Below are 25,280 nucleotides of genomic sequence, written 5' to 3'. Positions count from 1 at the left end.
AACGTTTTTCTCCTCTTCTTGTCTTTCACAGCATCCATACCCATCGGAAGACCAGAAGAAGCAGTTGGCACAGGACACAGGATTGACAATCTTGCAAGTCAACAACTGGTGAGTCGGGCAGCTGCCAACTAATTTATCCTCTTTTCCTTGTCTCTTCTGCGTGTTCTACTTTCTTCTCTTCCCGTTTCTCCATATCGCAAGTGACCAATTTTTGTTTAGCCCACGCCTAGTTGTATTTATAGTAGGCTCTTCCTTTTCAGCTTCCTCCTGTACTCATAAGGCATCTTCGTCTTTTCTTCGACGGCCTGAATGTGATGTTGAACAATGATTGCTTATGGAAACAAAAGAATACCTATTCGGGAACTGAAAGAGTTTCTCCTAGTAGTTGATCCCATAGCATCGAACAAGTAAGAAGTTTTTACCCGAGTATTGCTTTTACCCACTCGACAGTTTAAAGAGGGTTTTCGGATATTGCTGGGACGCAGAGAGTATCATGCTGATGACGTCACAGAACCCTGCCGAGGAGGTAAACACGGAGACTGACAAAAAGGCCTGTTATGACCAGACCTTCTAGAGCGGGGGAAAGTGGGCTTCGACGGACCTTGGCTGGGACCCTAGGTAAAAGAGCTTGGGCAGACCCGACATCGTACTCGTGCGAGAAGGGTCGGCTTCCTTATAACCAGAGTTGCGCGTTTGGAGAGGAAGATACACGAAGGCTTTTGGCCGATTGGTCTTTTGTTTGTGGTCTCACTGCATTGAACAAGCAAGACGAGTTGCCTCTCCAAGTAACGTTCTACTCGCCCGTACCTCTTCAATAGTTGAAAGAGGGTTTCCGGATGACTGGTCTCACTGCATCAAGCAAGCATGACGAATTTCCTCTCCAAGTAACATTCTACTCGCCCGTACCCACTTAGCTACTAGTAGAGGTTTCCTCTGAATCGATCAAGCAAATTCACACATTTCAAGTTAACTCCAGTATTGATCTAGGAAAAAGTCCTTCAGGTTAGCCACAAGTACGTAGACCGCTGATACTGACGGGCGACACAGTCATTTGAAAATGAGAACTGGTAATGTTTAGATCCGTTCAGAAGTCCTCGAACGATTTAATCAACGCATGCAGAAACCACCATCTGACGTCACCTTGCTTGCAGAAGGTCCATAGATCAGTTCCAGGTGGGTTCTTCTCGCGGAGTAATTCCTGAGCTCCTTGTCGCACAGAGGCACCATTGTCGGCCCGACACGACGCCGAAGGCACTAAATCCTGCGTACGAACGAGGCTCTTCCGGTTCCTGGTGTTACAGGCAATATTTCACGCGGCGGATCTCGGAAATCTTTCCGAAATTTATCATCTTAATTTGCTCGGTTTCTGTGTCCACGCTTGACTAAACGTGAGAAATCGTTCACTGGAAGTCTGGCACAAGGTCCCTCTTTTAGGATATCATTTAAAAATAGGCCCCTGTGTTTCTTGCAGTTCCAACATCCCATTAGAATAGACACTTGCACGAGAAAGATGTTTGTTATTTTTATAACGGCCGGAATATAATTCAGCAACTCAACAACCAGTAAGGGAACAATATAGCACGCTTCGAAAAGCGTGCGTAAGAATTCTTTAAGTAACTAAAGTCTATATAATACTTGGAAGAAAAGTCTTCCCTTTCGTAGCAAGGGTAAAGCTGTTGCCTACAAATTGCAACATGCCATGGATTCCGGAGGTGATGTGATCAGCACCACACTTCGGAAAAGTATTCTATGTTGTGGTGGTGCCATACGTCCTGAAGAAAAGTGTTCTCTGGCAACGTTTCAAAATAGTTTTAAGAAACCTATCTCTAGCAATGTAATCAAGGTTCCAGAAACTCCTCGATGGCGAAATGGTAATGTCGTCGTCTTGCAAGGTGTCCAGCGTTCGATACCCGGTTGAGGTGCATAGTAGCTCGGATCCCACTTTAAAATTTATGTTCAGTCCTGATTTTCCTATCATTGCATAAAAGTGGACTTAAACGAAAGTTCTGTGAAGAAGAGCAGGCCCGTAGCCAGGCAGGGGCCAGGAGCGGCTGAGCCCCCCTGGCTGTGCCATCAGCCCCCTTTGACATTAGGTAAACTATTTTGCATCATTTATTTATTTATTTATTTTCCCTTCAACAGAGACAAGTCTCCAATTACAGAAAGGTAATATCAAAATATTACATTTTCATTTACAACTTGTATGTACGCACGTACACATTCACCCTCCTTCCTCCTTTACACACACACATATTCACAAACATAGACAGTTAATACATAATATATATATATATATATATATATATACAGACATCTTGGTGACAGAACAGGTTTACTGCTTAACTGTGACAACAAATGTTCAGATATTTACACATTTCATCTGAATTACACAAAACAAGTATCACAAACACTGGTATAATATATCATTACAACAAACTTCAATATGACAAATCCAATTATCATAATAAATACATATTAAGAGAGATAACCCTTTAACATATTCATAAATTTGGTTCGTGTCATGCCGAAATCCAAGTCCACCAAATGATTTGAGATCTTGTTATATTGAAGTGTCATTTTTTGTAGTGGGGAACCTTTATACATTTCTGTTCTTGGGATTTTGTATGAGAGTAAACGTCTATTACGTAAATGACCCTGTCTCACATTAAACCAGATTCTCTCTAGTATAGAACTACTATCACAATATGTCCATTTATTATTCTATACAGAAACATTTGTTGAGAAATTTCACGTCTATTTGACAGGCTTACAAAATCAAATTCATTTAATAAATCATTGTATGATATTTTAAGAATTATTGGCGATATTCGATACTTCTTATAATACAAAAATCTGAGAAATTTCTTCTGTATACGTTCAATCATATTTTTCTGGGAGTCACAGTTTGGCGCCCATACGGAACAAGCATATTCTAATTTGCTTCTAACTAAACATTTGTAGAGCATACACAAAGAGCATATATCATTTAAACTTTTAGCATTTCTTATTAGAAATCCAAGATTCCTGTAGGCATTCTGGGTAATGCAAGAAATATGCTCAGTAAAAGTCATATTATGGGTAATAATTACTCCTAGGTCTTTAATTGAATACACTCTTTTAACAAATTCGCCGTTAATAACATACTTATCATTTCGCTCATTATTTCGTGCTCTAGTAAATATCATGTATGAACATTTCTTAATATTAAACTTGATATCATTCTCTACACTCCACCTATGAACCATGTTTATATCAGTCTGTAATTTCCTAGTATCCATAATATCCCTAATTTCTCTATATATTTTAACATCATCTGCGTACACTAAACACTTTGAAAATTTGATTGTACCTGGTAAATCATTAATATAAATTGCAAAGAATAGAGGACCCAGATTTGAACCTTGTGGAACCCCAGATTTAACATCATAAACAAAAGACTTTGCTTGTTTATAAGTTACATATTGTTTTCGATTAATAATGTAAGATTTGAAAAGATTTACATATTGTGTTGATAACCCAAAACTTGCCAGTTTTCTTAGAAGAATATTGATTAATTCTGTCAAAAGCTTTTGCGAAATCTATATATATTGCATGTACACTAAGTCTCTCATGGAACGCATCATGTATATCTTGGACAAAATTTATCAGATTTGTTTGTGTTGATCTACTTGGCAAGAAACCATGTTGATTGTCACTTAAGAAACATTTTACATGATTAAATATGCGATTGTATAGGATGGACTCGAATACTTTCGCCGGTGCACAGAGAATTGATATGGGCCTGTAATTTTCTATTTTTGAACTTTCACCAGATTTTAAGATGGGGCATACACGCGTTTCCTTCCAGATATCAGGGAACATTTGTGTTTTCATTATTAAGTTATAAATTCTAAGGAGAGGATACATCAATACCTCAGAGCATCCTTTCAAAATGTAAGGTGGTATTTCATCTGGGCCGCTAGATCGTTTGCCTTTTAACTGTTTTGTGGCACTTTCATATTCTTTCTGACTAACTGGCGAAATCGCTAATGTGTATGATATAATGGACTCAGTGTGTTCGTCTATTATACATGGTTCAGATGTTTCAGCATATACGGACCTAAAATATTTAGCAAAACCATCAGAAATATCTTTTGCAGATTTGAGAGAATTTTCTTCAAAATTCATTGTGCTGTTACAAGCACCATTATTACTTTTCTTGTTTCTAATAAAACTCCAAAACTCTTTAGTATTTGATTTCAAATTGCTTTCCAATTCCTTTATGTAGTTGTAATGGGCACTACTTATCATTGATTTTACCTGCTTTCTAGTTTGCCGAAACAATGACTTATATTCTATTCTAAATTTTATATTTTTTCTGTAATACTCTTTTAACTTTATCAATTTAATGATATCATTATTAAACCAACATGGGTATTTATTTGTTGTCATTCGTCTTCTTTTTGGGACTGTGGCAAGAAATACTTCATGAACTCTATTACAAAAAAAGTTAACCGCCTGATTTACATCAGTCATATTATCTAATACAGACCAATCTACCACTCCAAGCAAATGATACATCTGCATGAAATTGGCTTTTTTAAAATTGTAAGAATAATAAGCTTCATTTGTTATTACATCAGTAGATTCTCTTATAGTTAGGTGTACAGTCAATGCAGGATGATGGTTATCTTCTTTTACAAGTGGCATTTCCTCCCTACATATATTCACATTCTTTGGAATGTTAGTAAGAATAAGATCCAAAGTTCTATCGAGGCTATTTTTAATATTGTTTACAGAATGAAGGTTATAAAAATTCAAAAAATTTAACAAAGCTCTACAAGAGGGTCCACCATTCTGTAACTCATAACCTGAACTGGTAATCGTGGGTAAATTGAAATCTCCAATTATAAGTATATTCGAGCCATGAAATTCCACAAAAGAATCAAACATATTATAAAATGACAAATATTTTTCTATACCGCATGCAGGCGTAAAATACACTGTAGTAATGTAATAAATCTTATTACGTGTACTTATTTTAACAACCAATGTATCTACCTCACAATTCAAATTTATTACTTCCGATTTCAGTGATTCCTTTATTGCTATCATAACTCCCCCTCCCCTCTTATTTCCAGGTCTATCGCGACGGTACACTTTGTAATTGCCATTAAATAATTCATTACTATTTACACTCTCATGCAGCCAGGTTTCAGTAACAATTATAATATCAAAATTATTACTCAAAACATTAATATAAAATTCCATAATCTTAGTATTTAGACCACGGGCATTTTGATAATAAATACTTATTTAATTTATACGACCCTCGAAAGTTACATTAATTGGGTGACGTCTTCAAGTGATTTTAATAATATGATGTTGGTATCATCCCTTTTTTTCCTTAACTTAATTAATCCCGCATGGTCTACCCATAAATAAGCATAGTTTTTCTCATATTTTATCTTCCTAGCCTGACTAAGAATGCGCTTTCGGTAAGGTGTGAGGCTTTGGTTAATATAAATGATATCACTTTTGGTATAACCGAGATGTACAGCATTTAAGTTCCTTTTCACTTTCCTCTTCTGTAGAAAGGCATCCTTGTCCACTCGCCTGACAAATTTCACAATGATTCCATTTGAAGATTGATTAGAGGGTTTGCGCAACCTGTGACAACAGTCTATCATCTCATCCTTGATTTCTATGTCCAATGCTCGCCCAATAGTTTTTACTACATCCGTCGTATTTTCATTCGGCTGTTCAGGAACACCGTATATTTCTAATGTATTGCGGCGACCATACTGATCTAATTCATCTAGTTGCTCCTCATTATCCTTCAGTTGTTTTTTTAGTTACATTTTCCCCTTTCAACTGCTCAATTTGTACCAAACAAGTATTTATTGACTCTGCCTGCTTTTTGATCAATGATGCATTTTCGTCCAGCTTTTGATGAGCTAACTCAAGTGATTTACTTAGTTCGCGTTCACAGTTTATATTTGCTTTCTTCAAATTTTCCATTTCCTGCTTTACAACTTGAAGTAGTTTATACATATCAACAATAGTTGGCACTTCCGTTTCACTTACACTTTCGTCCTGTAAACTACTACGTCTAATCTTCGCACATTCTTTGCATCTCCAAATTTGTCCCGCACTCCGCATATATTCTGCATCTTCCTCTTTCAAACGTGCACATTTCAAATGACATAGCTTCAAACAATCTGAACACTGTATTTTTGAGGAAATGTCCTTCCGAGCCACAGGTTCGTGACATTCGATGCAACTACTCATCTTATTAGATATATCGAACAGTTCGATAATGACAGTTCAACTGTACTCCGCGGTTTTTTTTTAACACTGAGGTGGCAACACTGTTTGTTTACATACGGGAAGTAGAAATGACAGTGACAGTATTTAACGTATTTATCGTTTCATTTACCATATATTGAACTATTTGTTACACAAAAGTAATCTTCAGTACTTACTGCACATTCCTGCAATATCGATTTCACCACCTCGCATCAGAAATACATAAAATAAGACAAAAACACGGAGCACATTCACACCGTTGTCCTACCGATCCATCACCACAGACTATCCTTTATTTGAGTGACGAGTGGAAATGTAGACAGCTCACAACTTTAAGGATATTCCACAGAATATGAACATCATCTATTGCATTCGCTCATTTTGTTTATGAGCGGAAGTAGCTGCAAGTATTTATAATATTCTCTAGACTTCAGAAAGTTCTTTCATAGGGGAGCTTCTTTATCTGTGACTTTGATGTCATATGTACCGGTAAATTCCCTCCGCATCTGCGTCAAAGGTCAACAGCTCCCAAGTTTTGGGAAGGAAGGGGAGTTTAATTGCTTCGGCCGGGGGTGGAATATACTGTAGGCACTGTGATTGAATATTGTGCGTTTTTTTGTGTGTGATATAAATATCTATATAATCTAAAGTAGTATGGAGTGTGTAAGGGATGATTTCAGTATCAGTCAATTAACACTTCAAGAGATGTTTTAAAAGATGTAGAGAAATATAGTATTTCTATGATATTCATAAATTTTATATACCTTAATGACCCCGCTCCCATACACACACATAGTTTATCTTAATTTAATACTGTTATTTTTTTAAAAAAATTGACTAGGTTTACAAAGCCCCCCCTGATAACCCGTGAGCCCCCCCCCCCTGGAGATCAATTCTAGCTACGGGCCTGGAGAAAAGTAAACTAATTTCCTTGATTTTTAAAAAAAATAAACATTCAGAATACTTTACAACAGAATCATATTGTCAAACCTCAGTTTTGAGTCAAATTCCTAGCTTTTTTCTTTGTGTGCGGTGACACTTTTTGAATATCCAAATGCCTTCTACGTAGTACACTCTGAACTGCATTTTGCAAAGAAACTAGGCACTGGCGTCTGGACACACAGTCAGTACAATACTCTGTGGTGGCTTGTGTTGTGTTCTGTCCATATGCGTTGTCCTTTTATCAATTTCATCCTGTCACTATTCATTCCCATCGTCGCGATTACCCGAAATAGGCAGAAATGCGATGTTAAATAAACTAAATCGAATCAAAATCAAATTCTTCTTTGTGTCTTGGGGTAAAATTTCGTCATTTATTCATCAATGAACAATTATGTCTTATGCTTCATGTAAATATGTTCCCAGAGGTACAACAATAATCACATTAGAAAGTCATTATTACTTCTAAAGTTTCCAATGACTAAAATTTCGCGGAAGACATCCTAGTATCAAAATTAAACCGTATTGGATTATATCTTAATTCCTCCTTGCTAATTTTCGTCCCAGACAGTGTCATGGGAGATCCGATTGCAACTGACGTTTGCTTACTTAATCAGGTGTTCCGGGGAAACCATGAATCATTTCTTCTGATTTTATAACCGACCGCCACGCCCTCTTTTCTCCCCTTTCATCCCCAGTTTTCTTTTCCCGGAAAGATCATCATCTTCCATGTGTTCCCCCCATTTGATTGCTGTTTGTTTCCCCTTCCGCCATGTTGGACCGTGATTGGTTCTTTTGACTCTTTCGCCATCTGGCGCCAATGAGACGAACTTCCCCGCGTCCAACCAGCCGGGTGGGAGGTGAGAACAACAACAGCGGGATCGGCGGGCGCATGTTTTCGTTGCGATCGCCCGACGCAACGTTAGGGAGCATTGATCGCGGAAGGGAGAGGGTGAGAGACTGCCAGACTCGTATGACCGTGTTTAATCCCCTCTAATGGCGCACGCGGGATACACACAAATGGAAAGCGGATTGATTAATCGAGTAATTACCGATCAGCTTTCCGCGCTAATTAGATCTCGGGAGTGAACAACAATGGCGTCCAAATGAGATTATTGCGAAAGTAGGAAGGGGAGGGCCGAGGGTGGAAACGTGTACGGTAGGAATTGGCGAGAGGGTGAGCGAGTTGAGTGGTGGTGTTCCCATGCGAGCTCGTGTGCGCTAGAAGAAAAGCAGACGATGGGAGAATGATTGTGGGAGAATTTGAGTTGTCAACCACAGAGGGACTTTCTCGTGGAGTTGCGCCTCGAAGGGAAAAACCCGAGAGAGAGATGAAGAAGGAGGGAGGACAAAGCAGAATCGGGATGATTGGTGTGCGTTTTCTGAAGCGGGAGCACCGTGGGAGGTGGGGGAGGGGAAGAGTGGGATGATTATTTGCGTGAAGATCGGCCAAACAACGCCGTCGCTTTGATTGCCTTGGTGAGAGAGAGAGATCGAAGATGGAGGTTGCAGACTGAATTAAGATTGATCAAAACTCTGCGTACGAAATCCTACCGCAGCGCCTCTTCTAGTAAGAATGTAAGCAATTAGAACTGGTAAAACCAAAGTATTCTCTCGCAGTGTAACGTTTGAACCCTTGAAAGGAATATATTCTATGCCAATGAGAGGAAAGTATTTCATGGCAATGTAGCTATAGACTTATTGAAAGGAAAGTATAATCTCGCAATTAGTCCTTGGAAGGAAAGCATTATCTGACAGTGGAAAGGAAAGTATTCTCTAAGAACGTACCATTGGAATCCATGAAAAGAAAGTATTCTTTGTCAATCTGAATTTCTTTAAAGGAAAATATTCTCTGGGACGTAGCATTAGAATCCACTGCCAAAGTATTCTTTGGCATTGGAACCATCAACAAGTAAGTAATCTGTTGCCAATATTATATTTGTAATATTTGCTTTTGTATCGCTTTTCTGCCACTTTGTCCAATCAAGACGACTGCGGTATGTAATGATTGGGTGAAATTGATGAAAAGTCAGAAGAAAACTTGCAGGGCGGACTTGACCTGGAGTCTTCACTAGCGGAAGCATGAGTCTACCAATGAAAGCACCGGGACAGGCACATTCTAGGTTGAAATGAAAGTAGTCTTCCCAAACACGTTAGATAAAAGGCGTAGCAATGTCACGTATCATTTCTGTACAATTTAGTAAGATAGCCTATACGCAACTATAGTAAGTTCCATATAATACTGTTACAATTCTCTAGGCACCCGTGGAAAATTGCAAACCTTAATCTAGCAAGTAGTTTTCATACTTGATGCCACACAATTTTAACAATACTGTTGAAAACTTTATTCATTGCATTAATTTAAATGAATGTTGATATGAATACAGTCGCCGGAAATTTGTTGGCCTTGTTTCAATGTGCACATCCATGGAGGGATTTTGGCATTGCGTGGTGATCCCGAATCACCCGACTTAATCGATGCAGACACGCAAGTCTACATCCACACACATTGACGGAGATGGCTTCACAGCTTCGGAACGATGCCTATGTCGCGCTGATCTGCTCCAGGCAATCGTCCTTTTCAATTCTACTCGGAGATGTCCTAGGAAAGGACAACTCACAAAGCGATGGCAGCCAAAATGCCTGTTTCATCGACGCCGGGACATGATTGCGCTCCTCTCCATCCTCTTTTGTGCGTGTGACTGTGTGTGTGCGCGTCTGTGCGTAAAGAGCTCTTAAGCATCGAGCCCACTGTCCCTTCCCGTCGCGTTAGTTGAATTCAACTGCTGGAGATGGGGCAGTTTGCGTTTTACGACCACGATGAAGCCTCCCCTCCCTTAAAACGAGTACATTCTTTGGGGGGAGGATGCCCGGAGAAAACGCACAGAAAGATGCGAGGCCCTCCCCCTCCCCTTCCGCGCTACTTACGCGAGACGTTTCCGCGTTTAAACACCAACTACTCCCGGACAAATGCGCCGTTCTAATAGACCCGTAATAGTGCCTCTCTCCCCTCTTTCAACTTTTGTCCCCGCTCCCCTCTTCTCCTATTCCGCTAAATGCGCTAGTCGCATTCGGCGACACGAAACAATTTACACTAATTACAGTTCCTTGCGCTAATTGTTGGCGAGCTATAATTTATTAATGCGGCAGCCGTATCCAATTCCGACGTCTCCGTCCTGCCCCCTCCCCCCCCATCCCCCAAATCCCAGGCGCTCCACGTCCGCCCTTTCGGGAAGACGCTTATGACGTCATAGACGGGCGCTAAGACGCTGTTAAGAAAAGTTTCTTTCGGTTGCGCGGAGGGACGGGGGAGGGTAATGTAAGGGCACGAAACCTGAGGTGCGCACAACCTTATACGCGGTTCCTTTGTTTTGTGCAACGAGGAAGTTTGGGAAATGGAATGGAAATGTAGTCCCATTTCAGCTCGGGTTTTGACAATCTCATATTGCAAGTTTGCAGCAGGCCTGCGTAGAGTCTGGGAAGTTTGACACTGGTATCCCCGCAAATATTTACGTGGTAGATGTTTCAACGGCAGTTCATTGTGGTTATCAAGAGGTGGATCGCAAATTCCAAGAAGGTCGCAAGAATACTGAAGAGTATTATTAGAGTTCTCAACGCAATCTTATTCACTTTTCATTTAAGTCTCAAACTCCATGTAAAGATCAAACTAACTTTCAATTTGAGAACCTCGAACAGCTCATAGAAAACGAACTCAAAAGAAACCCAAGGTTCGAGATACCTTGATAATGTTATGCTCTAGTGTTTTGGTTCATTTGGTTAGGCTGAGACAAAGGTGGATATGCAGTCCGAACCACCGTGTAATGTACAGTCGCCGGCAATAAAAATGGGACACCAAGATTCTGAAATGCTGCCTTCCCCGCCATGTGTTGCCTAACTCTGTCGGCAGCAGAACTTCGTATTGGAAAGTTGCTATTGAAATGGGCTCATCGCCGTGGAGTTAGGCAACACCCATAACACATTTCAATATCTAGGTGTCCCATTTTTATTGACGGTGACCGTACCTCCACCGGCAATTGAAAGAAATGCTACTGCACATGCGAGAGTCATAATTGCTTATATTAGTAAAACTAAAATGGTATGAGAAGAATTTTTTTCTGTAGTTGCTTTAAGTTCTTAGACATGCTTGCTCTGGAATAGTTTGGAGAATATGTTAGCTGTTGCCGACCTGGACGTCACAACCACTTGTGTGTTGGACCAAAATTTGTAAACATGAAATCTCACCATCAATACAAGGACTGCAAGTAGAGAATAGATTATCCCTCCATAAATAATACAGACAGCAGTTACTCAGATTAGTAATTTTTAACTGTTATTTGATTCTATAATCATGTACCGGTAACTATGCGCACGCCATCAAAGTTTTAACGCACTATAGCGTGTAGTAGCTTCATGAGGTTACAAATATGCAAGAAGGTGTGTCTCTCAAATGAGTATTTCATGGCTCGGTTAATTTTTATTCTAGCTTAAGATTTCGTCATCTTGTAGTGAAGAGGTCCCGAGTTCCATGCCCGGTGGAGGCACATAGTGGTTCGGATCCTACTTTAAACTGTAGGTCCAGTCCCAATTAACCTTTCTGTGCATAAAGTGGACTTAAAATACCAAGTAAATCTAGCTTGAGGTTTAATTTTTCTCACGCACACATATGCAGAAGACGATTTGTCATCTCTCCCTGTACGTCCACAATCGCCAGGACTGGGAGCATAACTACAGCAAGCGTAGTATCGGTGACGTATGATGAACGCCGTTGCCCTTTGCTTATCTCGGTCTGAAATCTTCCCTTCCTCGTTACGACAGCAGTATATGACGAGCATTAACGTCCTATCAACGGCTCCCAGGGTGTCCGCTCATCAGAGGGAGAGATTTTTCAGATTGAGTAGGGAGCGGGAGAGAGGATTCTGGTGGCGCCATTTCGAGATAACGGCAGGAGTGGGAAGCGATGTTACGTTTCTCACTATTGCCGCACCATATTTCCATTTTTATCTGCGTTTGTTTTGTTGGTAGTGCGTATCTGGCGTTTCAACGTTTCTGCTGAGATGGGACTGGTCACCCACCGTATGAGCTATTTGGGCAGTGCACGCAAAATATCTGAGTGGGAGTACTGCGATACACAGGTTTGGATCAGGCATTTGTTAGAAAAGCACATGCGAATTCATGTGGCATGGGCAACCACGAACCTTTGTGAAGTTATCAGGTTCGAATATGATCAATATTTGTGGGTCATTTTTTTTTCATCGATTTTTCTTTTAAAATGCATTCAACTCGACGACATTTTTACAATTTTTTAAGAATTTGGCAAGACATTCGAGAGCAACTGTAAGTGCTCCGGGCCAGGATCCGGCGCGGAGACAGCCTTTATGACAGCAACCCTCTGTTGCCGCGTTAACCTGCGAAGGAACTCGCGGTCAAACAGCCAATTACGCCCATCGATTGGGCAAGAAGTGACAACGTTAGAATTCCCCTCCACAAAGCAGCCAGTAGTGAAACAGGATTTTGTCAAAATAACCGTTCTGCGCTGTGATTGCACACCTGTTAGTAAAGCGGCTCCATTATAGCAATAGTAAGAAGTGGGCATAAAATGTTGGCTGCATCATTCCTAATGTGCAAATTCAATGTTATTCATTCTAGTTACATTTTATCACTCAGTCGTTTCTGAGAACTGGATTCACCTGCGAAAATTAACAGTTTGTAGCATATTGCACATGAAAATGCAGTCCATTTCTTCCTTTTAAATGCATGTTTCTATTTGAACAGATTTTCAGTGGTAGTAACGCATTGTTCTATTGTATCCATTATAACACATTATGTCCTTCCTTTCAATTAGTTTACCAGATTCGAATATGTAGCCCCCCCCCCCCACTCCGAAGCGCCGACTGTCGTTTTAAGTCAACTTTGTTCTCAGATGGGTTAACTCCAAGTAACTCTTCAGTCAAAAAATAGGATCCAAAGGTGAGATTCTCGACTGAGAATGATAGAGATAATGTTTCTTTTTATTTGGTATAGTTTAAGTCCACTTTATGCACAGATAGGCTAATCAGGTACTGGACCTACATTTTAGGTGGTATTCGAACCACCGTGTGCCTCCGTCGAACCTGGAACCGCAAGAAGTATTTCTCGTGGAACTCTATGTTGATTATTACACTGCATTTTAAGCAACTTATACGATCAAATGGGAACACATTTCTAACAAATAGAGGTGATTTGCTATTGGGTCTCTTCGCCATAAGCACCAACTCGCGTATAGACAGAATGTTCGGAATGTTACAAACTATTTTGATTGTTACAAGAATGTTGTCGAAATCGGACAATTTCGCATGTTGCTGCTCAACACTGGTTTCCGAATGGCACCTTTGTCGAAATACGAACATCGTCATGATTGGTTGGTTGAGTTGGTGTTTTAAGTCCACTTTATGCACAGTAAGGCTAATCGGAACTGGACCTACAGTTTAAAGTGGGATCCGAACCACTATGTGCCTCCACCCCTTGATTACGAGGCGACGACGCTACCAATGCTCTATCGGGGAGGCCCGAACATCGTCATGGAAATGGACATCTGCTAAAGGAAGACTTTTTTTGACGTTCAATGTTCAACCTGCCCTTAACACTCCTGCCAAAATCGTTCCACTGCTACCTTCGCACTCCATGTCGACTGTGGCTGCGGGGTTTGTGTCTCCTTGTTGGTTTTCTGAATGGGTCTTCTACCGAACATAAATTCCGCAGAATGTGCAGGGAATGGCGGAGGTTGTCTACCACGGGACGCCTCGAGAACTGACGCATCTCCGAGGTCCAACACACTGTGCGTCTCTTCCCCTCAGCTTTACGAGCCTGGAGAGAGCGATTACGGCCATCCAGAAAAGAAAGAAGGCGATAGTCGCTATCCGGAAATGGCCAGCCTTCCCGGGCGAGGCCATTGTTCCAAGCACTTGGTCTTTCAGCAGAGCGAAACCAGATACAGTGAAGGATTCCATGAAAGTGTTGGGTTTTTGCTTCATTATTTGTGGGTTTTACAATAAGCAGTGCGTGTGTCTGCACCATTGTGATCGGATCTTCGACACGTTTTAATTTCCGACAGTTGGCAGTGAACAAACCCTGAAGGAAGGTCAAGGCTCATGTTAGGGTCGTCTGGATTTTTGTCATATATGTCGACTTTGTGGAAAATCACGCGCATGTTGATATTTGAGGAATGAATATCGCTATCCAAGTGTTTATATAGAGCTGGAGCGTTCAATTTCTTACTGGTAACCCACAAAGGTATTTCGTCTCTTTCTTAATACATAATTCCAAAGGCACTATGGCTATTTCTTAGTAGTCGTTCTTCCATCTGCTGCACCAATGTATGGCTACCAAAAGGCTGATCGAACATACAAAATATTTTTTTGTTCTGTTTCCTTTTTTTGACTTCTTAATCGAGATCTCCTAGGTTCGGTTTCCAGTAAGGTGTCAGATACAGACTTCCCGGTCCCATAAAACTATAGATCCAGTCCTGTTCGGCATATCGCGTTCAAACCCTCTCGACTTTCACATTTCGGGTCGTTTGGAAAGTTCTAGTGTGATCATCGCATGCGTTGTATACACGCAGATCTGACTCCAATTTGCCAACAGTAAATTCCCATATGTGTGCCCGGTTCACCATAGTGTTGACACACTGTCCTCATCGAGGAAAATATCGCACTGCAATGACAAATGACATCCATCGTGCTTAAGTTGCAATTCTCTAGAGCGACGACGAGGAGATTTCTGGGGGGGGGGGTGAATTAAGGAGAGTCGAAGATACTGGGAGGTCGTCTTATCGCCGAAACGGCGAGAACTTCACGCCCTGAAATTGTTCCCTGAATATTTTCCATCTCATTCGCTTTCTTAACTCATTTTCTTCCGCTTCCTTTCACTCCCCTCCTCCTCCCGCTTTCTTCTCGGCAATGCCTTCTCCACCTCACCTTTCCCCTCCTCCTCCTCACGCCAGTGTTTCATTTTACTTTATTTTTCCCATCTCTTGCCTGCCCGTCTTAGTACCTATTCATCATTGCCAGATTTCTCCTACTATTTTCTGCCCTTACTTTTTCCCCCTACTCTCATCCTGCATCCAGAAACCACGCTCTGCTCTCGTGTGCATCTTCGGCAGTCTCATCCCTCCCTCTCTTCCTTCCTTCCTTCCTTCCTTGTTCCCTGTCTTCTTTTTCTTCATTCTCCCTTATCTCTTTGTAATTTACGAGTCCGTTTTCATTGTCGGTCCTATTTCTGGAAGAATTCCCTTCCTAATGTTTCTTCGGGAGGATCGCTCTCCGAGGAGTAATATCAGAGTCCTAATAGCTTACCAAATAGCCTCCGAAACACCTTTTTAATGAACTATTGTAGCAGGAAATGGAAATGGGGGAGGGGAGGTCTCCTGACGTGCAGAGGGGGGGGGGAAATTGTGCCTGCAAGGGAAGGGGATGCTCTCGGTGAGGTCGTGCTTGGTCTTGGCTTTGTGGCTCTGTTGGTGCTAACGGTGCTCCTGATGGGTTTCAGGAGACGCCAGGAATAGTGTGATGATAGGGAGGGGGTTGTTAACAAAAGGTGGGCAGAGCGATGGAAAATTGCGTGGGAGCTTTACTTTTTTTTTTCTTCCCCTTTTTCGCGCGGAGGGCCTCGGGTTCATCAGCAGATTTTTCTTCCCCTCTTTTGAAACGCCCGTTTCGGTTACCGCCAATCAAGAGGAACGCACAACTTGATCGATCTGTTGTTACGAACACTTCTACTTCTACTTTTACTTATATAATTCTGGCGTGTATTCAACGCATACTTCCACCTTGTACGCATCTACTAGATTGTAATCTTTTCATATTTTTCATTTTCTTATCCCTCAAAAAATGGCTTTGTGAAAGTGTTTTCCACGAGTTGAACTCTAAAGATACCTTGAATGGGGAGATTAGTACGCGAGACTAAGTACTCAATAACATTCTCGTATTTGCATTAATCTGCAATGCCAATTGGACACTATCCAGTGTCTAGTGCTTTAAACTATACTTACTTCAACCCTCCGTTTCGACTCACGTCTTGAGGTCAACACATTTCCTTTTTGCCGGTGGTGGGGATCAAACCTAGGACAGACATGTAATTTTGCTACAAATCTGAACAATGTCCAATTAACATTGAATGCTAATGTTGAAACATATCCCGGTTTACTGTACTGATTTGTATTGCCAAGTGGGTGTACCGTATTAGCACCCTTAATTAAAAACCAGTATTTGTAGTAGTAGCTACAGCTTATCGTGTGTTCAAGCATCCAGTTTTGGGAAACATTTGAAAGGTTGATAACAGGTGACGATTACCTGCAAACACAAATATGCAGAAAGAAAACGGATAGTATTATTTGTATGTGCGGATTTTATATCCGTCATGATTGTAGGCCTCCTCACTGTGCCATTGCTGCAAGAGCACGAGTCAATTACACAGGAAGATATGAATGTACTGAAGTGCTATCTGGAACTAGTGAACTTTGGGTCATGTGCATTTCGAACACATGTCGTAATGAATGAATGGAATTAAGTGACGAAGTGATTTTTGGATCATATGACGTGATTCCAAAACTCTGAGGTTCAAGGTATTAGTGTAATTGCGTTTACGTTATCTTTTTCTCTCCCATTGCTTTCCTTTATCGCGATTCTTGAGCTAAAGTATGATGGCAGGAAGCATTAGGACTCGAGGCTTGTGTTCCTTGGGTGCTTCTGAACTCCTTTTGATACTGAACGCGCCGTTGAAGCCGACGGAGACGGTAGGATGGGGAGGCTGCTGTAGCAGACATTCTCCCTCCCCATACAAATTCCACTTTCTGTATGTCTCTCTCCCAAACGGTTTGGGGTAAAAAGAGGGTGGTAAACGTCGGGTGGGCAAAGGGTGGCAAGTTGACCCGGCGCCCTACGCCTTGACAAATCACCACGCCAGTCGGTCTCCATACCATCTCCTCTTCTTTCTTATGCCTTTCTCTTCTTCCTTCTTCTCCAGGCTCCGGGAAAGAACCCCTTGCTCCGGGTGCCTAATTTGCCGGAATACTCCGGCTGAGCGAATGTGTGCGAGTGAAGGCTTCCTCCCGGAAAAACCTTACCCCCTTTTCTCCCTCCCGGAGAAAGAGGAAGAAATCGACCCACGATTCTCTTCCTTGGTTCCTTCGGCGGAGGACGTAAGGGGGAGAAGAAGAAAGAGAAAAAGAAAAGCTTCCCCGGATTTATCAATTTCTTTCGGAACGGAAAATAACCCGCCGCAATGTCTTTCCGTGCCCCTGGTGTAGCTCCGGTCTGCTCCTTATTTCACGGAGCTCTTGGGAAGACGTGGCGTGGGATTCTTTCGCAATCCTTGCTCCCGGAGGGGAAAAACATCTCTTTGCATTTTTTCATCCAGAGCTCTGCAGCTCCTAGAGATACTGTGTAACACTAGCGAGCATTGTAATTGAACAACAACGTATCCTTTTCGTGGATCTTAACACATCCACTAGGATTCTTCCTGAATCAAAGTGTTCTCTGCAGTTCATTGTACCTTCATTAGTGTGGTCGTCAAAGATGTTTTAAGAGACGAAATAACCTGAAAGTAATATTTATGGCGCCCAACCTGGGGTCACAGAGTAATATTTATGGCGCCCAACCTGGGGTTGCTTTTTTCTACTAGAGTTTTTCCACGTCACAGCATCAGCATTTTAAAACTTGTGGATTAAATTGTTTGAAGGGCGCAATTATGAATTTAATTGCATTTTTAGAGTACACTTTACACACAGAAAGGCTAATCCGGACTGGAACTTCAGTTTAACGTAGAATCCGAACCACTATGTGCCTCCACCGCGTATACAACCCGTGACCTTGTTTACAAGGCGACGACATATAGAGCGACCACAAACATAAGAACCTTCGGCGATAAGTCTCCGCGCACCTCCCGCTTCTTTCGTTCAACTCTGGCCATAAGGAAGGAAGCATGCTCCACTCTGCCCCTCCCCTCCACGCGGGAGTACGGTGCACAGGAGTCGCGGGTCTGCGCAGGCTTTTTTGCTTGTGGTTCCACTATACCGATACTCTGTCGGCGATACTCATTTAGGATAAGAAAGACAGAACAACACTTGCAATATTAAAAATAAACTGACACGGAAAACACATCAATGTGAACTTTAATTACTTCTCATTGATAACTGACATATCTTTCGTCATTGAAACGTTCCTTTTGCAACGGAGGTAGACTCTTCGTGCAGTCATTGCCACACTCTTTGATTCTAACCACCTTTAACAGTGTTTCACTTCATGTATTTGATCGTATCGTCACTTATCCTAATTTTCGCGATTAGCTTAAACTATCAGAAAAGTTAATTTAAACCAACCAAATCAATGAATTAACCTACTGCTCGCTCGACTGACTTAACCGTTCAATATATTAATAACTTGTGTACCACTTGATCCATTATAGCAGACTCTGAGCTCCTTCATTCTACATCGGTGTGGGCTTAGGGAATGTCAGTACAAGAATATTGTGTCCTAACAGAGCGCTCCACCACGAAATACAAGAGCGTTCATAAGCAGCAGTGGAAATATGTATCGCAATGAAAATAGGGTTTTGTTCCCCCTCCTCGTTTCTTCCTTGTGAAAATGCATATCCCAGCGTCCCTTGCAGCCATTTAGTGCATAAGCCGATTTCGGGATTTTCCATTTGAACTCCCTCCGTCCGCGCGAGTTGTGAAGTTTCCAACTCCTTCCTGTAGGTGTCTCCACTCTATGTCCGTGGGCGTTGTCGCTCAATGGGGCTGCAGTTGAGGATTGCCTCTCCCCCCCCCTTTCCATATAAGCGAGTCTCAATTAGCTTAATGGCAAGTAAGATAATCCTAACGGTTAATTCTCCTGGATATAATTACTTTCGGTAAGTCGCAATGGAAGCAGCGAGCGACAGATAGCTCGGGACTTGTCTGTTGAAGACCCCGACACCTCCATCAGTCTTGGAGAATCTGTTTCTGTGGGGGAGGCTTCCGAAACATTCCTCCCCTTTCCTTCGTTCGCCTTTTTATTGTTAAAATAATTGGGTATTAAGATGTGTCTGGAGGAACAGACCTCGTGCGTTTTGTTTGCATCGGCCCCCAACCTTTCTCTTACTTCGGTATCACTAAGGAAAGCGGAGAGAAAGAATTGAAAGAAACGTTGCAGGGAGAAGTTGTGGGATGGGAATTGAAACACGGAGAGAGTCCCCAATCCTTCTGGGAACTCCATGAAACCGGGAGTAAATTGAAAAGAAACATTTGCCTGCTATTTCAATTCCGGTCTCCGAGGAAATCATTGGGAATGCAAGTAGAAAATTTATTTTGTGATTACTATTCCTCGTGTTCTTTCCCTCCCCCCTCCTTATTCCTTGCATGGCCTAAGACCTGCACGGACACGGCATCTCAGGGGACTGATGCCCCCCCCCCCCCGTCCCCCTCATCCTTTGCCGGCATAAACGAAATTACATTTCCCAGCTGCACCGTTTCGTTTCTCCTCCCGGTAGCCATTGTGTGGTCGGGTAATCACGACCGTCCCAGATGGACATCGACGATGTGTCTTTTGGAAGTGATTAGTACTGGTGCTGTTACTATAATGGCGGCTTAATTACGTGGCGCCAAATGGCATTGTGGTGATGTTAGTGCTGTGGGAACGCTGTTGTTCCATGGCAAATATTTTGTTGTTTTCGTGTGGAGAGAAATTGCTCTTTTTCCCCAGAATCTGTAGATCCCCTAGTAATCTCTTAGGTGATATTATTATATCTACGATATTCTCCTGTTTATGAACATATATTGCCGTGGTCCAGTGGCGGATGATGAGTCTAAGACCTGGACTAGCTCACTATGCCTGGTCCTTGACTATGGAGGAGGGGAGAAGATAGGCTCATTCTTGACGTCTTCAAGGAAGCCAAGTTGTCATCCCAACGGTAGTAGATTGCCAACTTCTAAAAATTCAGGTTGCCAACTTCTAAAAATTCAGGTTGCCAACTTCTGAAAAATCAAGTTGTTAACTTTTAAAAATTCAGGTTACCAACTTCTAAGAATTCATGTTGCCAACTCCTAAGAATTCAGGTTGCCAACTTCAGAATCGCCATTATCTTCTTTTTGAAATCAGGTTAATTCACACAGTTTCTAATCGATTTTTCTTCAGTACTTTGCTTTCTAGGCTTCAGGCTTCGCAGATAGCCTAGCTGGCCTGGAATATACGCTCCTGCCGTGATCTATTTGCACCTGGGCACTTGGCAACGATTCCGCTGTTTTAATTCCTTTTCACGTCGCATTTCGTCAACTTATGGATAATCGCAGCGATCAGGATGATTGGCTGAAAGTGATGAAGGGACGCGTCCATTCTCACGCTGGGACTCGAACCCAAGAACTTCGAAGGTGAGGCCGCAAGTGGACCAGTTAACGCTCTGGCCTATCGAGCCAATGAGCCTCGAAGTGTCCTGGTCGTCAAGGGTTTATTCCACCACGAAATAATACGTTTCACAGCTGAGAATTTTGTTATGAACTCACTTTATGAACAAACAAATCGGGACTGGACTGGAAACCGAACCACGAACCCGAGACCCATTGATTGCAAGGTAACAGCTTCAGTCATCACACTACCAAGCATCATGCGACGTCTAATAACTTTGAAACTATTATTATTAAAACTTATAGTGAATCACTTAAGAAGTACTAGAAGAAACTTAAGGGGCGTGTGGTTCACGTTCTGAGTAAAGGCGTTGTTATTGCATTACCACTGTTCAAATCAATTCAAGAAATATAATTTTCAACTCTGAAGGCTTCTACCGACACTGACTTGGTTCCTTTGCGTTTCGGTTTTGCCTTCGGGAACAAATTCAACCAAGTCCGGCGAATATGGTGAGTGCACCCATACATTGATGGCCTTTTCCAACTTCACACACAGTTTTCCAATGTGAGTTGGCGCGTTACCAAGCTGGAAGTGAGCGGGCATCAACTTCTAATAAGTAAAGTTGTGTCTGGTCACGGTTTGCACATTAAGATCTTGTTAGGTGTACATGTGCATGCGTTCTTGCCTTATAGCAAGTTTAGCGGAGAGGAGGGTGTCCTTATGACGCAAAACTTTCGCCAGTAGAGAACGTTGTGTACTTCGAATCGACGATCCTAGAATAATCAACATTCATCTTAGAGCGACACGAAATAAACCAAAGTACTAACACTTCAAATTATTTTACGCAAACCTAAAGGTCCGACGACCAGCAACTATCTGGTAAGGAACGAGACAAGACGAGAAAACAAAGCTTGGAAGCGAGTCGAGCGTGTTGATGAAGGAAAAAAACGCAGTATCTGCTCCTGGGGGATTTGAATCTCAGACTCCGAGGCAGGGGGCCCAGGAGATAAAAATCATCTCATTAGAGAGAGGCGCTAATATCGTTGATTCAACGTTGGAGATTAGCCTCCCTCTTCTCCACACCTCCTTTCTTCCGCGCAACCCCCTTTTAAGAGGATTGCCACCCTTGCTGGAGATGAAGTTCTTTGCGCGCCAAGGGCGAAATCAAAAGCAGGTAATTAATGGAGTCGAGTTGCCGAAGAACAAAGGGCTTGCAGTAATTACACATCGGCTTTCGGCACTTCGGCGTCTTTTTAGGTGCAGCTTCAGTCTCCTTATCGTCTCGTGTACGGTTTAGAAAATGTTACATAAATTTCAGCAGGGGTGGTTCTGATTTGCGGAGTATGAGGACGTACACTATAAAGTCTTTGAAAAATAACTTTTTAAAAAGTAACTCAACTACTTTGCTAAAAATGTAATTTCATTATAATTACTCATTTTGAAATATAACTTTGTTAAAGTAAGTTGCTTTTGTGATTAATTTGCTTTAAATAAGCTGGAATATGCAAATAAAATAGGCAACAAACAAACTATTGTTCACCAGAACTAAAAGCTCCTAGTAATTGTTCACCAGAACTAAAAGCTCCTTGTAATTGTTCACCAGAACTAAAAGCTCCTTGTAATTGTTCACCAGAACTAAAAGCTCCTTGTAATTGTTCACCAGAACCAAAAGCTCGTAGTAATTGTTCACCAGAACCGAAAGCTTCTATTAATTGTTCACCAGAACCGAAAGCTTCTATTAATTGTTCACCAGAACCGAAAGCTTCTATTAATTGTTCACCAGAACCGAAAGCTTCTATTAATTGTTCACCAGAACCGAAAGCTTCTATTAATTGTTCACCAGAACCGAAAGCTTCTATTAATTGTTCACCAGAACCGAAAGCTTCTATTAATTGTTCACCAGAACCGAAAGCTTCTATTAATTGTTCACCAGAACCGAAAGCTTCTACTAATTGTTCACCAGAACCGAAAGCTTCTACTAATTGTTCACCAGAACCGAAAGCTTCTACTAATTGTTCACCAGAACCGAAAGCTTCCTAGTAATTGCTCATCAGTGACATTTTTAGTAATCGTGCACATTTCTTTATAGTTACCAAATTTAGTAAAGCCTACTAGATTTAGTTACCAAGAAGTTTCAACAAGTTAATTAATCATCTTTAGGGGGCTGCTGTTCCTCGGATGGTGTAAGAAGTGACCTTTCAGTAGTCACTCTTACATCAACCTTTCTTCCACGTAGTACAATCCAGAAACTCAACGAAGCTCTGGCACCTTGATCCACAGCCAATATAATCCTCTGTGAGGGCTTTGTTCTGTTCATGTAGCAGACAATCCACTTACACAACAATGTATCTCCTGGCTCGTGCACCAGTTAAAATAAGGGCTCTACACTATTAATACGCCTATTGTGTGAATGACGTAGAAGAGCTTTACACTTGTTGTATTACCTGCCTTCTTGTCCACTGAAAGATCGAAGTCAGGGTAAACAAAACCATGTGACTTTGGAGAACTAATTGCTTCCCTATTGGATAATATTGAACCCGGACAGTCCATAGATACAATGACCTTTGATATATCATTCGTGAAATAAATCCCCAGAACTTGGTAGCTAATGTGGATAACATGACCTCCCCGATGGTGTAATGGTAGCATTGTCGCTTTGTAATCAAGGATTCCTGGGTTCGTAACCTGGTGTAGGGGTAGGCACATTGCACAGTGGTTCGGATCCCATTTTAAACTGTAGGTTCAGTCCCGATTAGCGTATCGTTGCATAAGTGGACTTGAAACCCAATTCAAACAAACAAATATGAGACGTATGTCTCGTGCGTTCTTAAGGTGCATGGATATCCCAGCTATAGGTATTGTCATTACGGTTGGATTAGCATTCTTTTAAACAGTGCCTTACAAAGAGGCTGATCGAGTCGAACTAAGAATACAATAGACACACGCACACACGTCTCGTCTGCTCCCCTCGTGACGTCATATATGCGTGTCAATTGTTTCTTCAGAATCCTTTCCTTGCGCCTGGTTCTGCCACCCACGGTGCAATTACGATCGTTTTTTGTCACTCCTTTCGACCCCCCTTCCCCTCTTCCACTCAAGAATAACTGTAATTATGAAATCTCGCGCAGATAGGTCCAACAACCCATATCCGCTTGTCACATCTGTTACAGTGACTCCCACATCAGGTTGAGTACTCCCCTACACGATCTCGCCGACGAAGGTTCTGGCTTCGAGTCCAAGCCAGGACAGGGTGTGAGCGTTTGGGTGTTTGTGTTCTATCATCTATTACGTCTAATCATCATTCACCTTTATCGTTGTGATTAATTAAACGGTAGAAGAGTGACGTTAAATAATCGAATCCAAATAAAAAGCCCATGTGAGAACAATGAGCTTAAAAAAGAAGCAACCTAAAATTTACAAGAAGAATGCTGAATAAATGCAGCTCTATTCAAATCAATTTCAGAATGAAGCCTCTTTCAGTATTTCTGTTTCGGTTATTTACGTTGCTCTCTGCCTCTCAGGTTAATCGCGATGATGAGGATGAACTGATGAAATGGACGAGGACACAAACCATGACCAAGGCTTGAGCCTCAGATGTCTATTTCCATGGCTTTATTCTGAACACTCCGGATGGTGCTTTTTGGAATCGGACAACCCAGTAGTTAGGATCCCATTTCAAACCGTAGGCCTGACTGACCTATCGTAATGTGAAAGCAAAATTTGACCAGAAAAGAAACCAACTTTTTTTTTAAACATGAGACCATTTCTTGCAGGGAAACTGTACACCAAGAATGCAAAAGGGTGTGTTTTCACTCCTCACCCCTCTTTGTTTTCGTTCAGACACTTTTTTTTCTCTCTTCTTTCTCCGTTTCTCGTTCTATTTTGTGGTTCAGCTTCCATCATCCCCCCTGTCCTCTGTTCCCAGCCTCTTTGTGGATCGACTCCTATTTTCCCGAGCCGTTGCGGAAGAACGGCAATAAATTACCCCAGTCACTTCCTGGGCCCCTCTGCAGAACGCGACGAATACAACAAGGAAAGGAGAATGGCAATAAATAAACCAGAAAGAGAGAAAGGAAAAAAAGGGAGTAGCAACTTTTGGGGGAGGTTCGTCTCCCATATACACACACTTGATGTTCCATCTTCCTCTGTTAAAGAAATCCGAAAGAGTGAAGCAACTGCAACACTTTCCAAAATTAATACAGACTCCTTGCCCTTTTTTTTTAACTTTACACGAATGCCAACCTTGTTTATACATGCGTCTTCCTCTAATTCATCACGAATTTACATTATAGTTTTGGTACTTCTCTGCTTACAGAATCTTCTTCCAGGTTCAATTCAAAAGTTTTTCAATGTTTATGGATGTATTTCTCATGCTCGGTTCTACCAGTCTTGGCTCACTACATCGATATTAAAATAGAGTAAGCATGCCCATTAAGTTCGTAGAAAAACTACACGGTCCACTACACTCTCTCTCAAAGTCCTGATGCATACAGAGGTGATATTTCTACAGTCGTAGCTTCCAATATACTAATCTAACGTGTAATTTCATTATTTGTTCTATAAATATAGAAACTCTTGACATATGTACCAATGCATAGTGTAAGCTGATATACGATAAGACAAGAAATTCCATACATAGTGGCCCAACGCGCAGTGTAAGCATACAAAATTGTATGAGAGCAGATCAGTGTAAGCAGG

General features: G+C 41.7%; 1 protein-coding gene across 12 annotated transcripts in view; it reads left to right on the top strand.

The window, feature by feature from the left end:
* Window positions 1–25,280, top strand: part of hth (Meis homeobox homothorax) — a 493,174-nt gene that overhangs the window by 404,368 nt on the left and 63,526 nt on the right. For all 12 annotated transcript variants that reach the window (XM_083118885.1, XM_083118892.1, XM_083118883.1 and 9 more), the window contains one exon: window positions 32–108. In XM_083118885.1, coding sequence (XP_082975011.1) covers window positions 32–108 — 77 coding nt within the window. The remainder of the gene's footprint in view (window positions 1–31; window positions 109–25,280) is intronic.

This window comes from Lepisma saccharinum, chromosome 3, assembly GCF_977018435.1.
Source record: "Lepisma saccharinum chromosome 3, izLepSacc3.1, whole genome shotgun sequence".
NCBI classification, from domain to species: domain Eukaryota; kingdom Metazoa; phylum Arthropoda; class Insecta; order Zygentoma; family Lepismatidae; genus Lepisma; species Lepisma saccharinum.
This window is presented reverse-complemented; position numbering and strand designations above follow the sequence as displayed.